The sequence below is a fragment of the Mus pahari genome, chromosome 6 (genome assembly GCF_900095145.1).
Source record: "Mus pahari chromosome 6, PAHARI_EIJ_v1.1, whole genome shotgun sequence".
Taxonomy (NCBI): Eukaryota; Metazoa; Chordata; class Mammalia; order Rodentia; family Muridae; genus Mus; species Mus pahari.
Genome location: NC_034595.1, coordinates 99,505,701 through 99,522,864, shown reverse-complemented (window position 1 = coordinate 99,522,864; position 17,164 = coordinate 99,505,701). Strand labels below are relative to the sequence as shown.

Below are 17,164 nucleotides of genomic sequence, written 5' to 3'. Positions count from 1 at the left end.
GATTTCTGAGTTTGAGGCCAGCCTGGTCTACAAAGTGAGTTCCAGGACAGCCAGGGCTACACAGAGAAACCCTGTCTCGAAAAACAAAAAAAAAACAAACAACAACAAAAAAAATTAGTAAAAAAGAAATAAATCCCGGGACAGCTGGCTGGCCACTGGGAGAACACTCTCCTCATCAGGCTTCATGTCCCTTTAGCCACCAAACACTCACCAGTGAGCTTATCTCGAACCCTGTTAATAATCTGAATAGCTTTCTTGTTTAAGGCTTCTGGTTTTACCAAACCGTCTCCAACTGGAAGAAACAAGAGTAGAAACAGTGAGTCCGAGGCTGCCCTGCTGTTATGAGACTTACCTCTAGTGTTCACCAATCCTATGCATACATCTCTGTCCTCAGCACACAATGCAAACTTCATGGGCCCCTCCCTCCCTAAGGCAGCTCTGTTACTTGCCTCGTTGATCCCCTTTCAGGCTCACTGTTCACTGTAGCTGCTATCTGTGCAATGAGCGAGTGCCTCAGAGAGTGGACTTACTGAAAGAATGGATGGATTCTGGCACAGTGGTCCCTGCTTTCTTATGGGCTGGTTCTCCAAGTTCTACACCGTCCAAAATTTCTAGGGGAAAAAAACAAACAAGATATCTCAATTAGCAGACGATTCAAATACTAAAGAGTCAACAGTTTCTCATACTTTTTCTTGAGAGATTTCATGTATCTGAGGCTGCTCTTGAACTCCCCACGTAAAGGTGAACTTATTATTGGTCCTCATGTCTCTACCTCCAAGTGCTGGGATTATAGCCATGGGCCACAACATCTGGCTGTCATTATTTTTAAAAATTATTTCCATTTTAAATGATGTGTATGTGTGTGTATGTATGTGGGCATAGCCATGTAAGGTGTTGGGTACCTGAGGCCAAACCAGTTGGGTCTTGCTAGAGCAGGATTTACAGACAGTTGTGATGTAGATGCAGGGAACTGAACTTAGATGCTCTGGAAGAACAGTATGTGCTCTTAACTTCTGAGCCATTTCTCCAGTCCTCAAACTGACAGAGATCCACTTACCTTTGATTCTCTAGTGCTGGGATTAAAGGTGTGCACCACCATCATCCGGCTCTGTTAATCTTTCTTTCTTTCTTTTTTTTTTTTGGGGGGGGGGGTTCGAGACAGGGTTTCTCTGTATAGCCCTGGCTGTCCCGGAACTCACTTTGTAGACCAGGCTGGCCTCGAACTCAGAAATCCACCTGCCTCTGCCTCCCGAGTGCTAGGATTAAAGACATGCGCCACTACGCCCGGCAATCTTTCTTTTTTAAAAACAATTATTTATTTTATGTATATGAGAACAGTGTAGCTGTCTTCAGACACACCAGAAGAGAGTATCAGATGGGTGTGAGCCACCATGTGGTTGCTGGGAATTGAACTCAAGACCTCTGGAAGGGTAGTCAGTGCTCTTAAGCTCTAGGCCATCTCTCTAGCCCCCGTTATTCTTTTCAAAATAAAAATTATATTTATTTAATTATTTATTTATTTTTTTTTTAGATTTATTTATTTATTATATGTAAGTACACTGTAGCTGTCTTCAGACACTCCAGAAGAGGGCATCAGATCTCATTACGGATGGTTGTGAGCCACCGTATGGTTGCTGGGATTTGAACTCAGGATCTTTGGAAGAGCAGTCAGTGCTCTTAACCACTGAGCCATCTCACCAGTCCTATATTTATTTTTAATACCAGCACTTGGGAGGCAGAGGCAGGTGGATTTCTGAAATCCAAAAAATAAAATAAAATAAAAAAACAAAAAAGACTCCAGATTATATTTACTTATATGTTTTGTGTGTTGGGAGTGGGGGGGTAGTATGTATGGGAGGACAGAGGCCGACTTTTAGGAGCTGGCCCTTTCCTTCCACTAGGTGTGTCTAGGGGATCAGACTTAGGTGGTTAGGGTTGGCCTTACCACTGAGCTGCCCGTGGGGTCACTCAGTCTAGGCAAGCACTCTCTAGAGCTCCATCTTAAGCACTGCCATCAGAGAACATAACATAGGGCTGGAGAGGTGGCTCAGTGGCTAGGAGCACTTGTAGCTCTGGTGGCAGCCCTGATTTGATCCCCAGCACTCATGTGGTGCACAAGCATCTGTAGCTCCAGTTCCATGTGATCTAGCACGTGCTTCTGGCGTCTACCAGGCATGCATGGAATGCGCAGACATACATGCAGGCCAAATACATACAAAATACATATACAAATAAAAAGGTAATATAAAGCAATTAGTTTCTAATTATGTTAACATTTATTATTTGTTGCTGTTGTGAATATGTGTGTGTGGGAGGAGTGCATGCTCCAGCTCATGTGTGCTCAGAGGACAGCCTCATGGGTCAGTCTCCCCTTCCACCTCAGATCACCAGGCTTGAGTGACAAGCACCTTGGCAGCGCCCCCCCCCTTTCTTTTTTCAGACTGGGTTTCATGTAATTCAGGCTAGCCTCCAACTTGCTATATAGGTAAGATGACCTCAGCCACTCTGGACAAACTAATGGGGTCCCCCATTTCCCTGGTTTACCCACCTACTGACTGGCCTGCAGAGTAGGAGTCTGTCCTTGTCCGGGACCGCTTATTGCCTTTGGTATTCGCTGGGAGAAGAAAGTATGAGTTAGGAAGCACTTTAGACAGTGACATGAAAGAAACTTGTTTGGAAAGGTATTTTCTTATGATCACAGAAACATAATTTTTTCTTTTCTTTTTTTTTGAGACAGGGTTTCTCTGTGTAGCCGACTGTTCTCTGGAACTCACTCTGTAGACCAGGATGAACTCACAAGCGACCATCCTGCCTCTGCCTCCCAAGTGTTGGAATTAAAGGCATGTACCACCACCCACCCAGCTAAAATGTATTTTTTTCAAAAGCTGTAATGCTGAATCTGCAACCTGGATGCTGTCCACCACAGGCCTGACACAGACAGGTCAGTGCCAGTTTACTTGGACTATCCGAAGCCTCTTGATAGTTAGAAACCTCACTCCAGGGAGTAGAGGGTCAAGCTGCTGCCTCAATCATATCTGTCTGTGCTTCTCACTAAAATACTCGCTTCCAACTTTACAGCCAAACAAAATTCACCGAGGTACAGTTTATCCAGAAAACCATCTTCATTAAACAGCTAAGCTAGAGTGTTCTCTAGCTCATAAATATGTCTGAAATGCCACTCCAGCTCTCAGAACTGCTCTGAATTGTAGGGGACACATACATACACACATGCATACATACATATGTACATACTTAGTTTAAATAGCATAAGCTGGCTTGGAACTTAGAGAACCTATCGCACGTATTTGGAGCTTACTGTCCATCAGCCTCCAGTTGAGCAGAGGGTCATAAACAAAGGCTTCCAGCACAGCCATGACACTGTCCTTGTGTTCCCGAAGCACCTCCATCACTGTGTGGCATGTGGTTCTGTAGTTGCCATCCAGACCCGTAACCTGCACAAAGGTCAGAAAACAGCGGCACAGGTCAGTGCAGACCCAGACACACATGCAGTGCTGACCTTCAGAGGTCATTTCTAACACAGTACTGGGGACCTGCTACAGGAACCACATGGGCACTTAGGGGAAGTGATGCACCTTAACGAGCATGACTGTCCTCAGTGACTATATCGGCTCCATTTCAAATCAGTGTGTATCCAGGACCCACTCACCTCCATAGCATTGGTCAACATTCTTGTTAGTCTAAATGGAATCTTTTCTGGAAATTTCTCTCTGGTCATAGCGACCTATAGGGTCATTAAAGGAAAAAGCAAATCCATAGTTAGGTTATATACTCTAGCAGAGGCCAGGTGAAGGTGGTGGCCTCTCTTGACATTATGTGCTCTTATTTACATCACAGCAAGAAGAGTTCCCATCAAATTCAGTGGGAGGACATTTATCACAGGGATTTGAAAGATGGACGTAAGAAAACAAAAACAGAGCTGAGAAAAGAGACAAGTGCTCACTGCCTGGCCTTGGCCAGCATGCAGCAGGGGGACAGGAGAGCCCTCCTGGGTGACAGCCTTTGGAGAGAGGCGACGGGAAGGCCTTTGCTGTCAGGAGGGTCAGCATAGTCACCTCAAAGCAGTCCCCAAAGTCAATGTGCAGGATCTTTCCACTCAGCCGGTCCAGCATCAGGTTGGATGGGTGCCTGAGAAACAGGTGAGAGCGGGAGGGATCAGGAAGGCAGTCCTGATGATCAATGAATCACCAGTGCTCCAGGCCAGGGGCTGGCAGAGGCCCCCACTCAGCTGTGCCCTGCCCCCACATGCCTGTGTTACACAGGGTTTGTGGGAGCTAGCCTTACTCAGTGTTTTTTGCACTGCTGCATGCTGCTTTGGGGCTACATTGTGGCAGAGGCTACACGACCCACAAAGCCTAAAATATGTATTATCTGCCCTTGCATTTATACTTTCTCAGGGTCTTGGGTTCCTAGGAAAGCAGTTTCTTTCACGCGGAGCACAGGTCTGCCATTTCTACCAAGCTGCTTGAACCTCTGGACTAAGTCTTTCTTAGTCTGTCAGTCTTTCATCAAAGACATTCTGGTAGGATTTCATACTACTGGTTTCTAGAGCTCTGTACTTTTTTTTTTTTTTTTTTAAAGATTCATTTATTATACCTTAAGTACACTGTAGCTGTCTTCAGACACACCAGAAGAGGGCATCAGATTTCATTACAGATGGTTGTGAGCCACCATGTGGTTTCTGGGATTTGAACTCAGGACCTTTGGAAGAGCAGTCAGTGCTCTTAACCACTGAGCCATCTCTCCAGCCCCTGTACTTTGTTTTACATTAATGTGTGTATGTGTGTGTGTGTGTGTGTGTGTGTGTGTGTGTGTGTGTGTATTTATGCATGCGCACGTGTACTCCATGGCTCTTGTTTGGCAGTCCGAGGACAACTGGCAGGAATTGGTTCTCTCCTATGAATTCCAGAGATCAAGCTCAGGTTGCCAGACCCAGTGGTATAAACACTTTTACCATTGGCTGTGTTTTGAGACAGGGTCTCATTGTGTAATCCTGGCTGTTGTAGAACTCACAGAGATCTGCCTGCCTCTGCTTCTGTCTCCTGAGTGCTAGAGTCAAGGGCTTTCCCTCCATGCATGGCTCACGTCTTTTAAAGATAAGAGCTCATCTCAAAATCTTAGGCTTGGGACCAATCATCAAAAAAAGGTTTCAGATTCAGGAGATATTCCCACCTCAGCTCTCAAGTGCTGGGACTAGAGGTATAGGAGCCTGGCTTGAGCTTTTATTTTGGAGGTGGGGGGCAAAAATGATTTTTACACTCAACTGCATGAGACACAATTACAAAAGAAAAGCAGTAGACATCAAAGAACATTTTTGTTTACAGTTTTATTAGTCAGTGTCTGAATATTCCTGATTTTTCTTTTTCTTTCCTTTTTTTGTTTCTTTTTGGGGGCGGGGCCATAGTACTGAAGATCAAACCTAGGACGACGTATTAGCTACACAGTGCTCTCCCAATGAGTGTCCCTGAATTACCTCTTTGGAGATAATTATCTACTGCACTTAGAAGTGTATTTTGTACAGTAGAGAGTTGTGCTTTGGTTGGTTTCAACTGTCATCTTAGCACAGTGATGATTGGTCACTTTGTTAAGTTACTTTGAGGACTCCTCCTCCCTACTGTAGGTACAGTAATCCTACTTTTCAATAACACTGTGCTTGTTTGCCTATCCAAATATAAAATACAGTTATTTATTTGAAGGTTACATATTGCACTAGAAAACAAAATGAGACCATTCAAAATAACTGTAGAAAGAAACTCAAAGAAACAAATTAAATTCACTCACCTGTCTCCAAGGCCTAAAATGTATCCGACCATCGACATAACAGCCAGGGAGCGGGTATAGTTGGTTCTTCGGTCAAACCACACCTACAGCACAAGAGCACACGTGACAGCATTCTATAAATCAGCAGTGTCAGCATTGTTATAGCCCAGGCCCAGGCCAGCTGTTCTTAGAGTCTACCAATGACCAGTTAGAATGGATAACAGAACAAAGATCCCACTCATCATTATAAACTATGCCTTAAAATCAACTATATCAGAAAGGGGTTGCACTTGGATGAGTAATGAATGAGCTTTTTCTTAGGAATATGAACCTGTAAGTGAAAACACACTTCAGGGTCTCCACTGGAGATTGTGAGGATAACCCTTCCTTCCAAGTCACTTGGTACATTTAATGTCAATGGCACTGTTTTTGATACATCAATACAATGATCCTCAAATTTATGTGGAAGAAAAAAAAATACAGAAATAGACCATGTGAGGAGACTTGTATTAATGGCTGGTTTTCAAGACACATATAGACAGCAGTTAGATGGCTCTAAAGTGAACTCCATGGCGAGACTGAGGCCAGTGTGTGAGCCAAGTGCAGTCTCTTTAAGTGGGTAGCAGGGGAGGATGGGTATTCTGGTAAACAGAGGTAGTAGCTCATCATTAAACACTCTCTGAAAAATCATATTTATTTGTGTGTGTAGGCGCACATGCCACAGTGCTTGAGCCGAGGTCAGAGTGCAACTTGTGTGAGCTGGCTCTCTCTGTCCACCACATGGGCGCCAGGGACTGAACTCAGCTTGTTAGGCTTGGCAGCAAGGGAATGAACCTGCCAAGGCATCACTCTAGCCCATGTTTATTTATTTGTATGTGTTATGTATGTGCATGCACCACATACATGCCTAGTGCCTGAGATGGCCAGAAGGATGTTGGATCCCCTGGAACTGGAGTCACAGGATCTCATTATAGTTCAGGCTGTCCTAAGACTTTACATAGTAAAGGATGGACTTGAATTCATGGTGATCCTCCTGCCTTAGCCTCCCAAATGCTGGTATTATAGGCATGAACTACCATTCTCAATTTAATTAGGTTTCAAAAAACTTTTCATGAAACATAGTGAAAATTTCTCAGTTAACCACAACAAAAAGGAGCATACATCCTGTCATGTGTGGTGTCTGTGGACATACCTCTGAGCTGGGACTTTTCAGCCACAGTAGTTTGGCCAGGTCGTCCCCAGCTGTGTTGTTGACAGCATGCTCAAACACCTCTACCTTCTGCATCAAAGTCAGGTGGTCATAGTCAGGAGCCATCTGAATCAGACAAAACCAGTTAGTGAGAGAGGATCCTAAGATAGGCAGCTCAAATGTAGACCAGGCTAGGGCTAGGCAGAGCTGGGTTCTGATTTCATCAGCAAAGCTAAGACAGAAAGGACATAACATGGCAAAGAGAAAAACAACGTGGTTTCTTTTTTTCCTTTTTTCTTTTTCTTTCTTTTTTTTTTCCCCTTGGTTTTTTGAGACAGGGTTTTGCTGTGTAGCCCTGGCTGTCTTGGAACTCACTCTGTAGACCAGGCTAGCCTCAAACTCAAGAAAATCACTTGCCTCTGCCTACCAAGTGCTGGGATTAAAGGCATGTGCCACCACTGCCCGGGTGGTTTCTTTTTTTAAAACAAGGTCTTATTATGTAGCCTGGCTATCCAGGGACTCAGAAGTAGACCAGGCTAGCCGCAAACTCAGAGATCTGCCTCCCAGTGCTTCCTGAGTGCTGGGATTAAAGGTGTATGCCACCATACCCAGCAACTTAAAAAAAAAAGTATATATATATATATATATATATATATATATATAAACATATAATCACATATAATTTGATATATGTATATAACACATATATTATTTTATATTATATATGAAACTACATATAATACACACACATGCACACATATACCCATATGTATATATGTAAATATAATGATTTTGTATGCGTGGCGAGGTCAGAGGACAATTTCTGGGTGTCGGTTTTCTCCTGTCACTGTGGGCTCTGGGGCATCAGGCCTACATAGCAAGAGCTTTTTCCTATTGAGCTTTCTTGCTGGCTCTTCTTTGTTTCTCAGAGGTTATTTGTTTATGAGTTACTCTATTAAGCCTTCTTCCATAGTGATTTCCTCATATAGCTTTCTCAGTGGTGTCCCACCCGGCAGGAGTGTGGTGCCTACAAGGCTCAAGGGTGTTGGCATGGTGGCAGCACATACCCGCAGCATGATGCGATGCTCAATGTTCAACAGGATCTTCTTCTTCTCTCTGTAGTCCCGGATGAGGGCATGCAGTGTGTCACAGTGGGGCACCCAGCCAATGAGGCCCGAGTTGGTGGACAGAGGGATGACAGCGTATCTCTGGATGCTGGTGGCCACAGGGAAGGAGGGGGGTCATTGCACAGTGACCAGCAGGACAGCTTTAATCAGCTTAGGACACCCAGTCCCTCTGCTGAACTCCCAGCTACAGGACATGGGCTGAGGGGCCCTCTGTGAAGAAGGCACCCCAGACAGATGCCATGGAAGCCATAGCGGTCCTCAACTTGCCTCACAACCTCACCTCTGCTGAGGCAGCAACTATTTATAATGCTAAAGTAACCTCAGTGGAACAGCATCGGCTTAAGAGACAGAGGTGTCACCAGAAGGGTCCCACTGGCCTTAGTCAGAGGGAGAACACCAAAGGGAGAATCTCATCTAAATCTTGAAGAATTCCCCTCTGAGCTTTGTTTTTGTGAGAATCTTGTCTAAATCTTGAAGAATTCCCCTCTGAGCTTTGTTTTTGCTTTTCTTTCTTTGTTTTTTTGACATAAGGTTTCTCTGTGTAGCCCTGACTGTCCTGGAACTCACTCTGTAGACCAGGCTGGCCTCAAACTCACAGAGATCTGCCTGCCCTGTGCTGGGATAAAAGGCGTGCGCCACCATGCCTGGTCCTTTCTGAGTTCTTTAAGAGTTCACTAAAGGCATTTCACAATGGCAACACCCTAAACCGACTGGAGAGTCTTCTTGTGTTGGGCACTTTGGTGCTCCTTGCCAGAACCCTGAATGTTAGCTTGGCGGTTCTGAGACTGGATCTTTCTAAGTAGCCTGGCTGGCCTGCAGCTCCTTGTTGGGCCAGGCTTCTGACCTTGCAGCAATCCGCCTGCCCCTGCCCTTGCCCCTGCCCCCTGCCCCTGTTTCTTGAGTGCTGGGATTATAGGTGTGTGCTACCATACTTAAGTATTTTTGTTCTAAGACAAGATCTTGTGTATAGTTCAAGTAGACCTCAAGCTCTCTATGTAACCCAGGCTAGCTTTGAATTCTTGATCCTTCTGCCTCTAAGTCCCAAGCTACAGGATTGCAGGCAGGAGCTACCATACCTGGCTCAGGTGCCTAACTTTCAAAAGTTGGTAACAACACATACTAACTCTTTTACTTGGACTGTATAGGATGAAATGCCAAGTGTCTTAAGAGTTCAGCTAGGATACACAGTATTCTGAGTACCTGAGGTTCTTGCGAAGAGAAGTTGGGTCATTGGCTAGGAGTGTGTTCACCAGGCCAAAGAGCTGCATCACTCGTTCATCCTGCCGCAGATCTTCATGGCCTTTCAGGAGGAAAACAAACTCATGCCCATTGCTGCCTGTGAGAAACGGGGAGCAAAAGAAATAGATCAGAGCCACGCACATTCCTACCCAAGACGATCAGCAGTTCCCAAGGGATCCAGCATTCCCTCGTCACACTGTCCCCACGGACAAGCACATAACGCCCTAGAGCTGAGGGAAAGAAGAGTTCTGCTCTGATTAAAACCTGTTTTATGAGGTCCGAGAGTAGTTATATGCTGAGACCCTATGTATAGGTTCCTTATTCCACTCTCCTTTACTGACTCCTACTGGCCACATCCCTTGGAGCCTCAGTGTGGATGCCAACAGGGGAGCACCAACAGGGTGTCAGAGAACATGAGGAGGTGTTGAGAGAACCTCTGGGTTCTGAGAGGACTGATCAAAGAAAAGAGAGCCACTGCAGGATGAATTTAGGCTTCTCAGCTGCAGGAGAATCAGCCTCTCAAAGCTCTTTTTATTATTACACAAAAGGGACCTTTAGCAAGGCAATTTCTGCATACCAAAACTTCTTATCTGGGGCTGGAGAGATGGCTCCCTGGTTAAGAGCACTGACTGCTCTTTCAGAGGTCCTGAGTTCAAATCCCAGCAACCACATAGTCGCCCACACCATCTGTAAAGGACTAAAATACCCTCTTCTGGGGTGTCTGAAGACAGCTGCAGTGTACTTACATAAAACAAATAAATAAATCTTTAAAAAAACAAACCACCTCTTATCCGATCTAGGGGTTGTCTTGAGAGAACCATCACCTAAGCAATTCTCCCCCTAACTTCTGAGTTGGCCAGGTCTGTCTGGACCAAGGTATTGTGCAAAGACCCCAAGCATCCGTCAAAAGGGTAACCCCATAAAACCTCAGACAAAAGCCTCTTTCTAAGCTTATGCGCCATCACTCCAGGTTTATGCCAGGTACACCAGTCCTGCTAAGATTCTGCTACAGTGAAGGACAGGTCAGAGGATTTGCCCCACAGCTGGCTGGGCAAGTAGGTCTAGGGAGGACGGAGCAGCCTCTCTGCTAACACTTCATTCTCCTGTGGTGTGTGTGTTTGGTTTTTCTAGACAGGGTTTTTCTGTGTAGCCTTGGTTATCTTGGACCTAGCTTTTAGACCAGGCTGGCCTTGAATTCACAGAGGGCCACTTGCCTCTGCTTCCAAAGTTCTGCAATTACAGGTATGCACCACCACTGTCCAGCTAACAGTTCATTCTTAAGCTTCTCTTCTTTAAAGAGACAGTCTCATGAGCCCATTCTGGCCTTGAACTTGTAGCCATCTTCTTGTTTCTGCCTCCTGAGTTTATTATAAGTGTTGATTATAAGTGTGTGCCACCATACCTGGTATATATGGCCCTATAGGTCCAACTCAGGGCATTGTGCATGAAAGGAAAGCACCTATCAACTGAACGATATCCAAAGCCCCTCCATGTTTTCATATTATCAAGACCATCATTTGTGAGACCATGACATGACCATGTGGTGAATAATCAAAGAATCAAGCATTTTAAAAAGGCTTTGTTTTTTTTTTTTTTTTTTAATTTTTTTTTTCTTTCTTTATTTATTATATGTAATTACTCTGTAGCTGTCTTCAGACACTCCAGAAGAGGGCGTCAGATCTTGTTACAGATGGTTAAGGATGGTTATGAGCCACCATGTGGTTGCTGGGATTTGAACTCAGGACCTTTGGAAGAGCAGTCAGGTGCTCTTACCCACTGAGCCATCTCACCAGCCCGGCTTTGTTATTTTTGATTGTGGGTATGTCCAGGCTTGTAGAAGTCAAAGGTTTCTGATCTTGAAGGGAAATGAAATTTAAGACCTAGGATTCATGTAACTTTAAAAGAAAATTGTGTAAATTCAAGGTTCAAATAATGTGAGACATAAAAGGGTTCTTTTAATGTAAAAACTTAAGGTTTAAAAACTGCCTTAAAAAAAGCAAGCCCAGGTCGCCTTGAAACTAAAGTCAACTGTCCTTGGCTATTCTGGCCGACTCAACAGCCATCTGACGAGTGCAGGAACTTGGCCTTGGCTGGCTCGACAGCCATCTGGCAGGACAGCGCCTCCCCTACCCCCAACCCCCCCTCGTTAAGACATAGTTTAAAGTGCCCAAAGTTGTACATCACTCAGATGTATTGTCCTTCCTGATAAGCCCCGGCCCCTGAAATTCCCTAGCCCGCAGGTACTATTCTGCTGACTTGTACCACCTTGCTGATGTTCAAATGAGCCAATCACGTGTAACCGCGCCAATTCTCCCTTACCCCCCTCCCCGACCCGTACCCCATAAAAACCCCTAGCTTTCAAGCCTTGTGGTCAATGTCTCTACCTCCTGCATGAGGTATGCATCAGCCCAGAGCTCCACCATTAAACTGCCTCATGATTTTGCAACAAGAAGGTCTCTCGTGTTTCCTTGGGATACCCTGACTCCCGTGACCTGAGGGGGATCCCCGAGAGGGGGTCCTACAATCTCTCTAGAGGTGGAATTATAGACAGCCTGATGTAGACACAGGGGACAGAGTACCTCCGCAAGAGCAATATGAGTTCTTAGCTACTGAGCCATCTCTGTAGCCTAGAAACAAACAGAAAGAGCGAGGAAGGAAGCTGGGCAGTGGTGGCACACACCTTTGATCCCAGCACTCTGGAGGCAGAGGCAGGCGGATCTCTGTGAGTTTGAGGCTAGCCTGGTCTACACAGTGAGACCTTATCTTGGAAAACAAAACAAAACAAACCACAAATGAATGAAGCACTAAATAGATACATTTGAGAAAGGACATGAGAGCAGTCTGAGACGTGTCCAGGGTTGGTTTGACTGATCAGGCATCTCTCTCACTGTCACTGCTCCATGGGTGTCCCTCTCAAATGTATTCTTTCTGTCAAGGAGGAGTAGCTGTGTTCCCAGATAGACACAAGCTCTTATGAGACAGAAAGTGGTTAAGAGCACTGACTGCTTTTCCGAAGGTACTGAGTTCAAATCCCAGCAAGCACATGGTGGCTCATAACCATCCATAATGAGATCCGACGTCCTCTTCTGGTGCATCTGCAGACAGCTACAGATATAATAATAAATAAATCTAGCTGGGCAGTAGTGGCGCACGCCTTTAATCCCAGCATTTGGGAGGCAGAAGCAAGTGGATTTCTGAGTTCAAGGCCAGCCTGGTCTACAGAGTGAGTTCCAGGACAGCCAGGGCTACACAGAGAAACCCTGTCTCAAACAAACAAACAAACAAACAAACAAACAAACAAAAAGAAAGCCAGGGTCTAAATAGACAAGATACCTCTTCAGCTAAGAGTGCTTGTGATACATGGGGCTGATGGGATACTCAGTGGCTAGTTGTTCTTCCAGAAGATTCAGGCTCAGTTCTCAGCACCCAAATGAGAGCTCACAAACATAATAACTCCAGTTCCAAGGAATCCAACACCCTCTTATGGCCAAAAGGCATGTACGTGGTGTACGGCCATCCGCACATCTTAAGGGAGGGCGTGCTTGCTGAGTGATCGTGAAGGACCTGAGGCCCCACACCAACACCCACATAATGACGCAGGCGTCCTGTAACCCTCGTTCCCGTGGGGCAGGGACAGGAGGATTGCTGGGACTTGTTGCTTTCAGCCTAGCGTAGAAAAATGAGGGCCCCAGAGGCCCAGATTCAGGGAGGGATCCTGCTTTAAAAAGGAGTTGGCATGGAGTGACAAACACTTCATGACCCTCTCCTATCTCTGGCACCTACAATCGCATGTACTTGGAACCAGAAACACACACCCACACACCAGTTTCCCACAGCTGCCCATCACATGGGTGATAGATCGTCTGCTACTTCCCTTATAAGACACAGCAGGAGGAGAGTCACTGTCCTCCCTTTCTCGTCCAACAGACATGGGGGAGTGCGGCAGGTGAGATGGCTGGCAATCATTTCAGAAGAGAGGAGGCGTGCTTCGTTCTTACCCATCAGAGTCAGCTTCCGAGGCCTCTGCTTGGATGTGATGACTTGCAAAGACGGGGCTATGGATTGAATCCGAATGATTGGCTGGTTGGGGTCATATGTTCCTGGCACAGCCAACTCAAGGTCCCGGCACATCAGAAGTTTGGGGGACACATACTGCAGCTCTAAGGACGTGAGCTGTGAATAGTTAGGAAAGGACTTAGATTTCTGCCCCTTCAAAGAAACTGAAATGCAGTTTAACTTATTTTTCTTTCAGTAAATGGCTACAAGCAACTGTTTTCTTTAAGTCTCTGGCAGAAGTGAGTCTGGATGCACAGGATGAACCCAGGATGCTTCGAGCCTACCTGGGGTAGCTGCTTAGAGATCCGTCTGAACACATGATAGTAGAGGTCCCAGGCTTGCGTGAGGTCCTTGACATTCCCCGACTTCATGTACTTTCGACACCATTCTTGTGCCTCCATTAAATCTCGGCCATATGCCTGAGAGGGGAAGCAGAACAAAGTTTCAAGTTACCAAGGCGGCCCTGACCCCAGGAGGCTAAATCGCCAAGCAGTCTACACTAGTTCTGAGGGTGTCTGAGGTGGTATAAGGGTACTAGGAGGGAATGGCTGTTTTAACAGTAGGGGCTGCACAGTCCCAACCCTTGAGCTCCCAGGGCATGAGGATGACCTACCCCTAAAGAAATGCAGGGAGGGGTAAGGGGTAAGGTACCCCCTGAGGGAATCTTTTTTTTTTTTTTTTTAAAGATTTATTTATTATTATATGTAAGTACACTGTAGCTGTCTTCAGACATACCAGAAGATGGCGTCAGATCTCATTACCGATGGTTGTGAGCCACCATGTGGTTGCTGGGATCTGAACTCAGGACCTTCAGAAGAGCAGTCAGTGCCCTTAAGGGCTGAGCCATCTCACCAGCCCCCCAGAGGAATCTTGCAGTTAAAATCTCATTAAAATTTCAAGAGCTGAGCGAAGGGCTTGGTGGGGCAGTGCCTGTCTGGTATGTGTGAGAACCTGGGTTTGATCCCTCTAGCATGTTATGAAAGTGAAAATAATTTAAGTGGCTAGAGAGGTAGTTCAGTGGTTAAGTACAATGGCTGTTCTTCCAGGTCTTGAGTTCAATTCCCAGCACCAAATGCAGCTCAAAAATATATATATAACTGCACTTTCATGAGATCTGATGTCCCGTTCTGGTTTGCATAGATGCAGACAAAACACCCATATACATAAGATAGACAGATAAATAAATAAATCTCTTTTTTCAGACGCCAATCAATAAGTTTATTTAAAAATGGGGGGGGGTGGTTGGAGCTGGAGAGATGGCTCAGTGGTTAAGAGCACTGACTTCTCTGCCAGAGGTCCTGAGTTCAATTCCCATCAACCACATGGTGGCTCACAACCATCTGTAGTGGGATCTGATNCCCTCTTCTGGTGTGTCTGAAGACAGCAAAAGTGTACTCATATATATAAAATAAACAAATAAATCTTTTTAAAAAATAGGGTTGCTACAACAATTACACTTTTTTAAAAAAAATATGGAACACTTCACGAATCTGCACATCATCTTTGTGCAGGGGCCATGCTAATTTCTCTGTATCGTTCCAATTTTAGTATATGTGCTACCGAAGCGAGCACAACAATTATATTATTATTTTGTTTTGTTTTGCGTTATTTTCTGGGCATGAGTTCTAGGTTCACGCTGGCCTTGCATCTGCAATTCTCCTTCACAGAGCACTAAGAGGACAGTTTTCTATGCTGTGACTTCTACTGGGTAGCACGTTTGAGGACAGTAGAGAGAGAGGTAGACGGAAAGCAGTCGGGGAGGTAGGGCAATGCCCTGTCACTCCCTGATCTCATACCTGATTAAAGGACGTTTCCTTCAGAGTCTGGGGACCCCGTTCCATCATAGCGTGCAGGGGCTCCAGCACCTCAAACATGCCTTTCACGTTCCTCTCCCCAAAGTACAAGCGAGATGCCTCTTCCAGGCCTTCATGCCACATCTCATGCCAGAGGATGGCTACCCGAATCAGCTCTTCGCTCACCTGGATGAAAGGGAGAAGGAAGGAAACACCACAGGAAGTTACGCCTGGGGAGGTCTGGTTTGGAGACAGAAGACACAGCAAGTGTCACGAGGGAGAGGCAATCACTAGCACCCTGGCTGCTGCCTCAAGACCGACTCACCATCATGGCCTGCTGGACCAGCGTGTTGCTGTGCTCACACATGTTCTTCAAGATCTTGTTGGCTGCATTGTGACGGGCTGTGGTGGTAGATTTAGAAGCCACCGTCAGGGGGTAGATGAGGGCCTAAGCAAACAGAGGAACACTTGTAAAGGCTAGCCACCAAGGCAACAGTCAGTGGACTCACGAGAAACTGTGCAGGGTCTGCATGTACCTGTGGGTGGTACCGACCAATATCTGTGAGAAGCTGGTGAATGAGCCGGCCCACCAAGGGTCTGGGGGTGTCAATTCTTGCAATGAGCTGAGGTATAACCTGGTATGAAGGAAGACACAGCATGCAGCATGTGAGACATAGGAAAGGTGACTGATTTTCATTTTTTCTTCCTTGTGTTCTAGACAAGGTTTCATGTAGCCTAGGGCAGTCATGCTCCTTTTGCCTCTACCTCCCATGCACTGGGATCTCAGGGGTGTACTTTGGTCTAGCAGGTCTTGAAATGGTGCACCCATCCAGTTTCCTAGCACAGGCATGGGGGACTATCTGGTCTGGACCTTGGGACCAAGCTGTGCTTCTGTAACCACTGGTGATTTCCAGAGGACCCATCTTCACTGTCACCGAGTTCTCACCTGTAACCAAGTGTCAATCTGTATGGCCTTCACCCCTTCCACCAAGGCTTCATTGACATCTGGCCAGTGACCATAATCAAACCACAAGGTGAGGACTCTGGGAAGAGGACAAAGTTACAGGGGGTTGAGTTTCCTGGTTCTTGTTTTTCACCAGTAAGGCTGTAAATGACTGTGACAGGTTGCAGAGCTCTGAAACCCAAGCGCTTCACTCCAGGTCAGCCAGGGTCACTGAGGTACAAACTCGGCTGCAGAGGTGAGCTGGGCAGCTATGTCCGTGCTGAGGAGGTGCCCGCCTGCCTGCAGGATGGGCAGCAGGGAGGCAGTGGGACAGGCCTCCTGACCCTTCCCTCTCCTCTTCCTCCATCCTTATGGGTGAGGGCTGGTAAGCTATCGGGTGAGTCTCACGGCCCAGGAGTGAACTGTCCTGACCAGAGAGGGTGACCTCCTTTCAGTTACATTCTCCCCACTTCCTTTGTACCTGAGTGTATCCTGGAGGTTGTTGCCTCTTGACAAGGAGATAGAACGGAAGAAGCCTTGAACAGCAGGGACAGTGTACAACAAGAGGGTTTTGGATAAATCCTGTTGAAATGTAAGTATATTATTGACACTCTACTCTCTCATCTGTAAAATGGGCACAGTTGCACACTGATAGCATCCTGCCTCACAGGGTAGTTAGGAGTATGAGACACTGATGCCTGAGGAGCCGATGGCATATAGAATGCACTCCACAAAGGCTCCTGCTTTCATAATCATAGTTTGGCATAGTATGGCTTCCTGAGCAGGGCAGTAGGGGTGGAGCTAAGGCTCTGAACATGCTGTTCTCATACTTTCTGGCTGCCCTGTTACAGTCTCAACTGACAGGCCAAGGGGAGGACACAGGGAAAGAACAGGGCAGAGGACATACCCACAAGGCCTGGCCTCAGTGGCCTGCAGCTGTGGCAGCCAGCCACCCACCCACAGGAGCCCTGCACTGAGAGAACGTGCTCATGGCTGGGAGGAGCCTTTCTTCAGCCTGACAGTGGACACACACATGCAC

General features: G+C 46.2%; 1 protein-coding gene and 1 non-coding gene across 2 annotated transcripts in view; both read right to left on the bottom strand.

Annotated features, from left to right (window-relative positions):
• The window catches only part of Mtor (mechanistic target of rapamycin kinase), a 116,271-nt gene that overhangs the window by 4,766 nt on the left and 94,341 nt on the right, over positions 1-17,164 (bottom strand). Inside the window, exons 40-56 of the mRNA XM_021200534.1 lie at positions 16,607-16,707; positions 16,129-16,225; positions 15,719-15,817; positions 15,508-15,630; positions 15,186-15,368; positions 13,674-13,808; positions 13,332-13,506; positions 9,295-9,430; positions 8,035-8,182; positions 6,971-7,093; positions 5,800-5,882; positions 4,074-4,146; positions 3,668-3,742; positions 3,317-3,452; positions 2,549-2,614; positions 531-611; positions 212-292 (exon numbers count right to left, since the gene is read on the bottom strand). Coding sequence (XP_021056193.1) covers positions 212-292; positions 531-611; positions 2,549-2,614; positions 3,317-3,452; positions 3,668-3,742; positions 4,074-4,146; positions 5,800-5,882; positions 6,971-7,093; positions 8,035-8,182; positions 9,295-9,430; positions 13,332-13,506; positions 13,674-13,808; positions 15,186-15,368; positions 15,508-15,630; positions 15,719-15,817; positions 16,129-16,225; positions 16,607-16,707 — 1,915 coding nt within the window. The remainder of the gene's footprint in view (positions 1-211; positions 293-530; positions 612-2,548; positions 2,615-3,316; positions 3,453-3,667; positions 3,743-4,073; positions 4,147-5,799; positions 5,883-6,970; positions 7,094-8,034; positions 8,183-9,294; positions 9,431-13,331; positions 13,507-13,673; positions 13,809-15,185; positions 15,369-15,507; positions 15,631-15,718; positions 15,818-16,128; positions 16,226-16,606; positions 16,708-17,164) is intronic.
• On the bottom strand, positions 14,856-14,961 carry LOC115064367. The gene has a single exon (XR_003844187.1). It is a non-coding gene; the product is annotated as a U6 spliceosomal RNA (small nuclear RNA).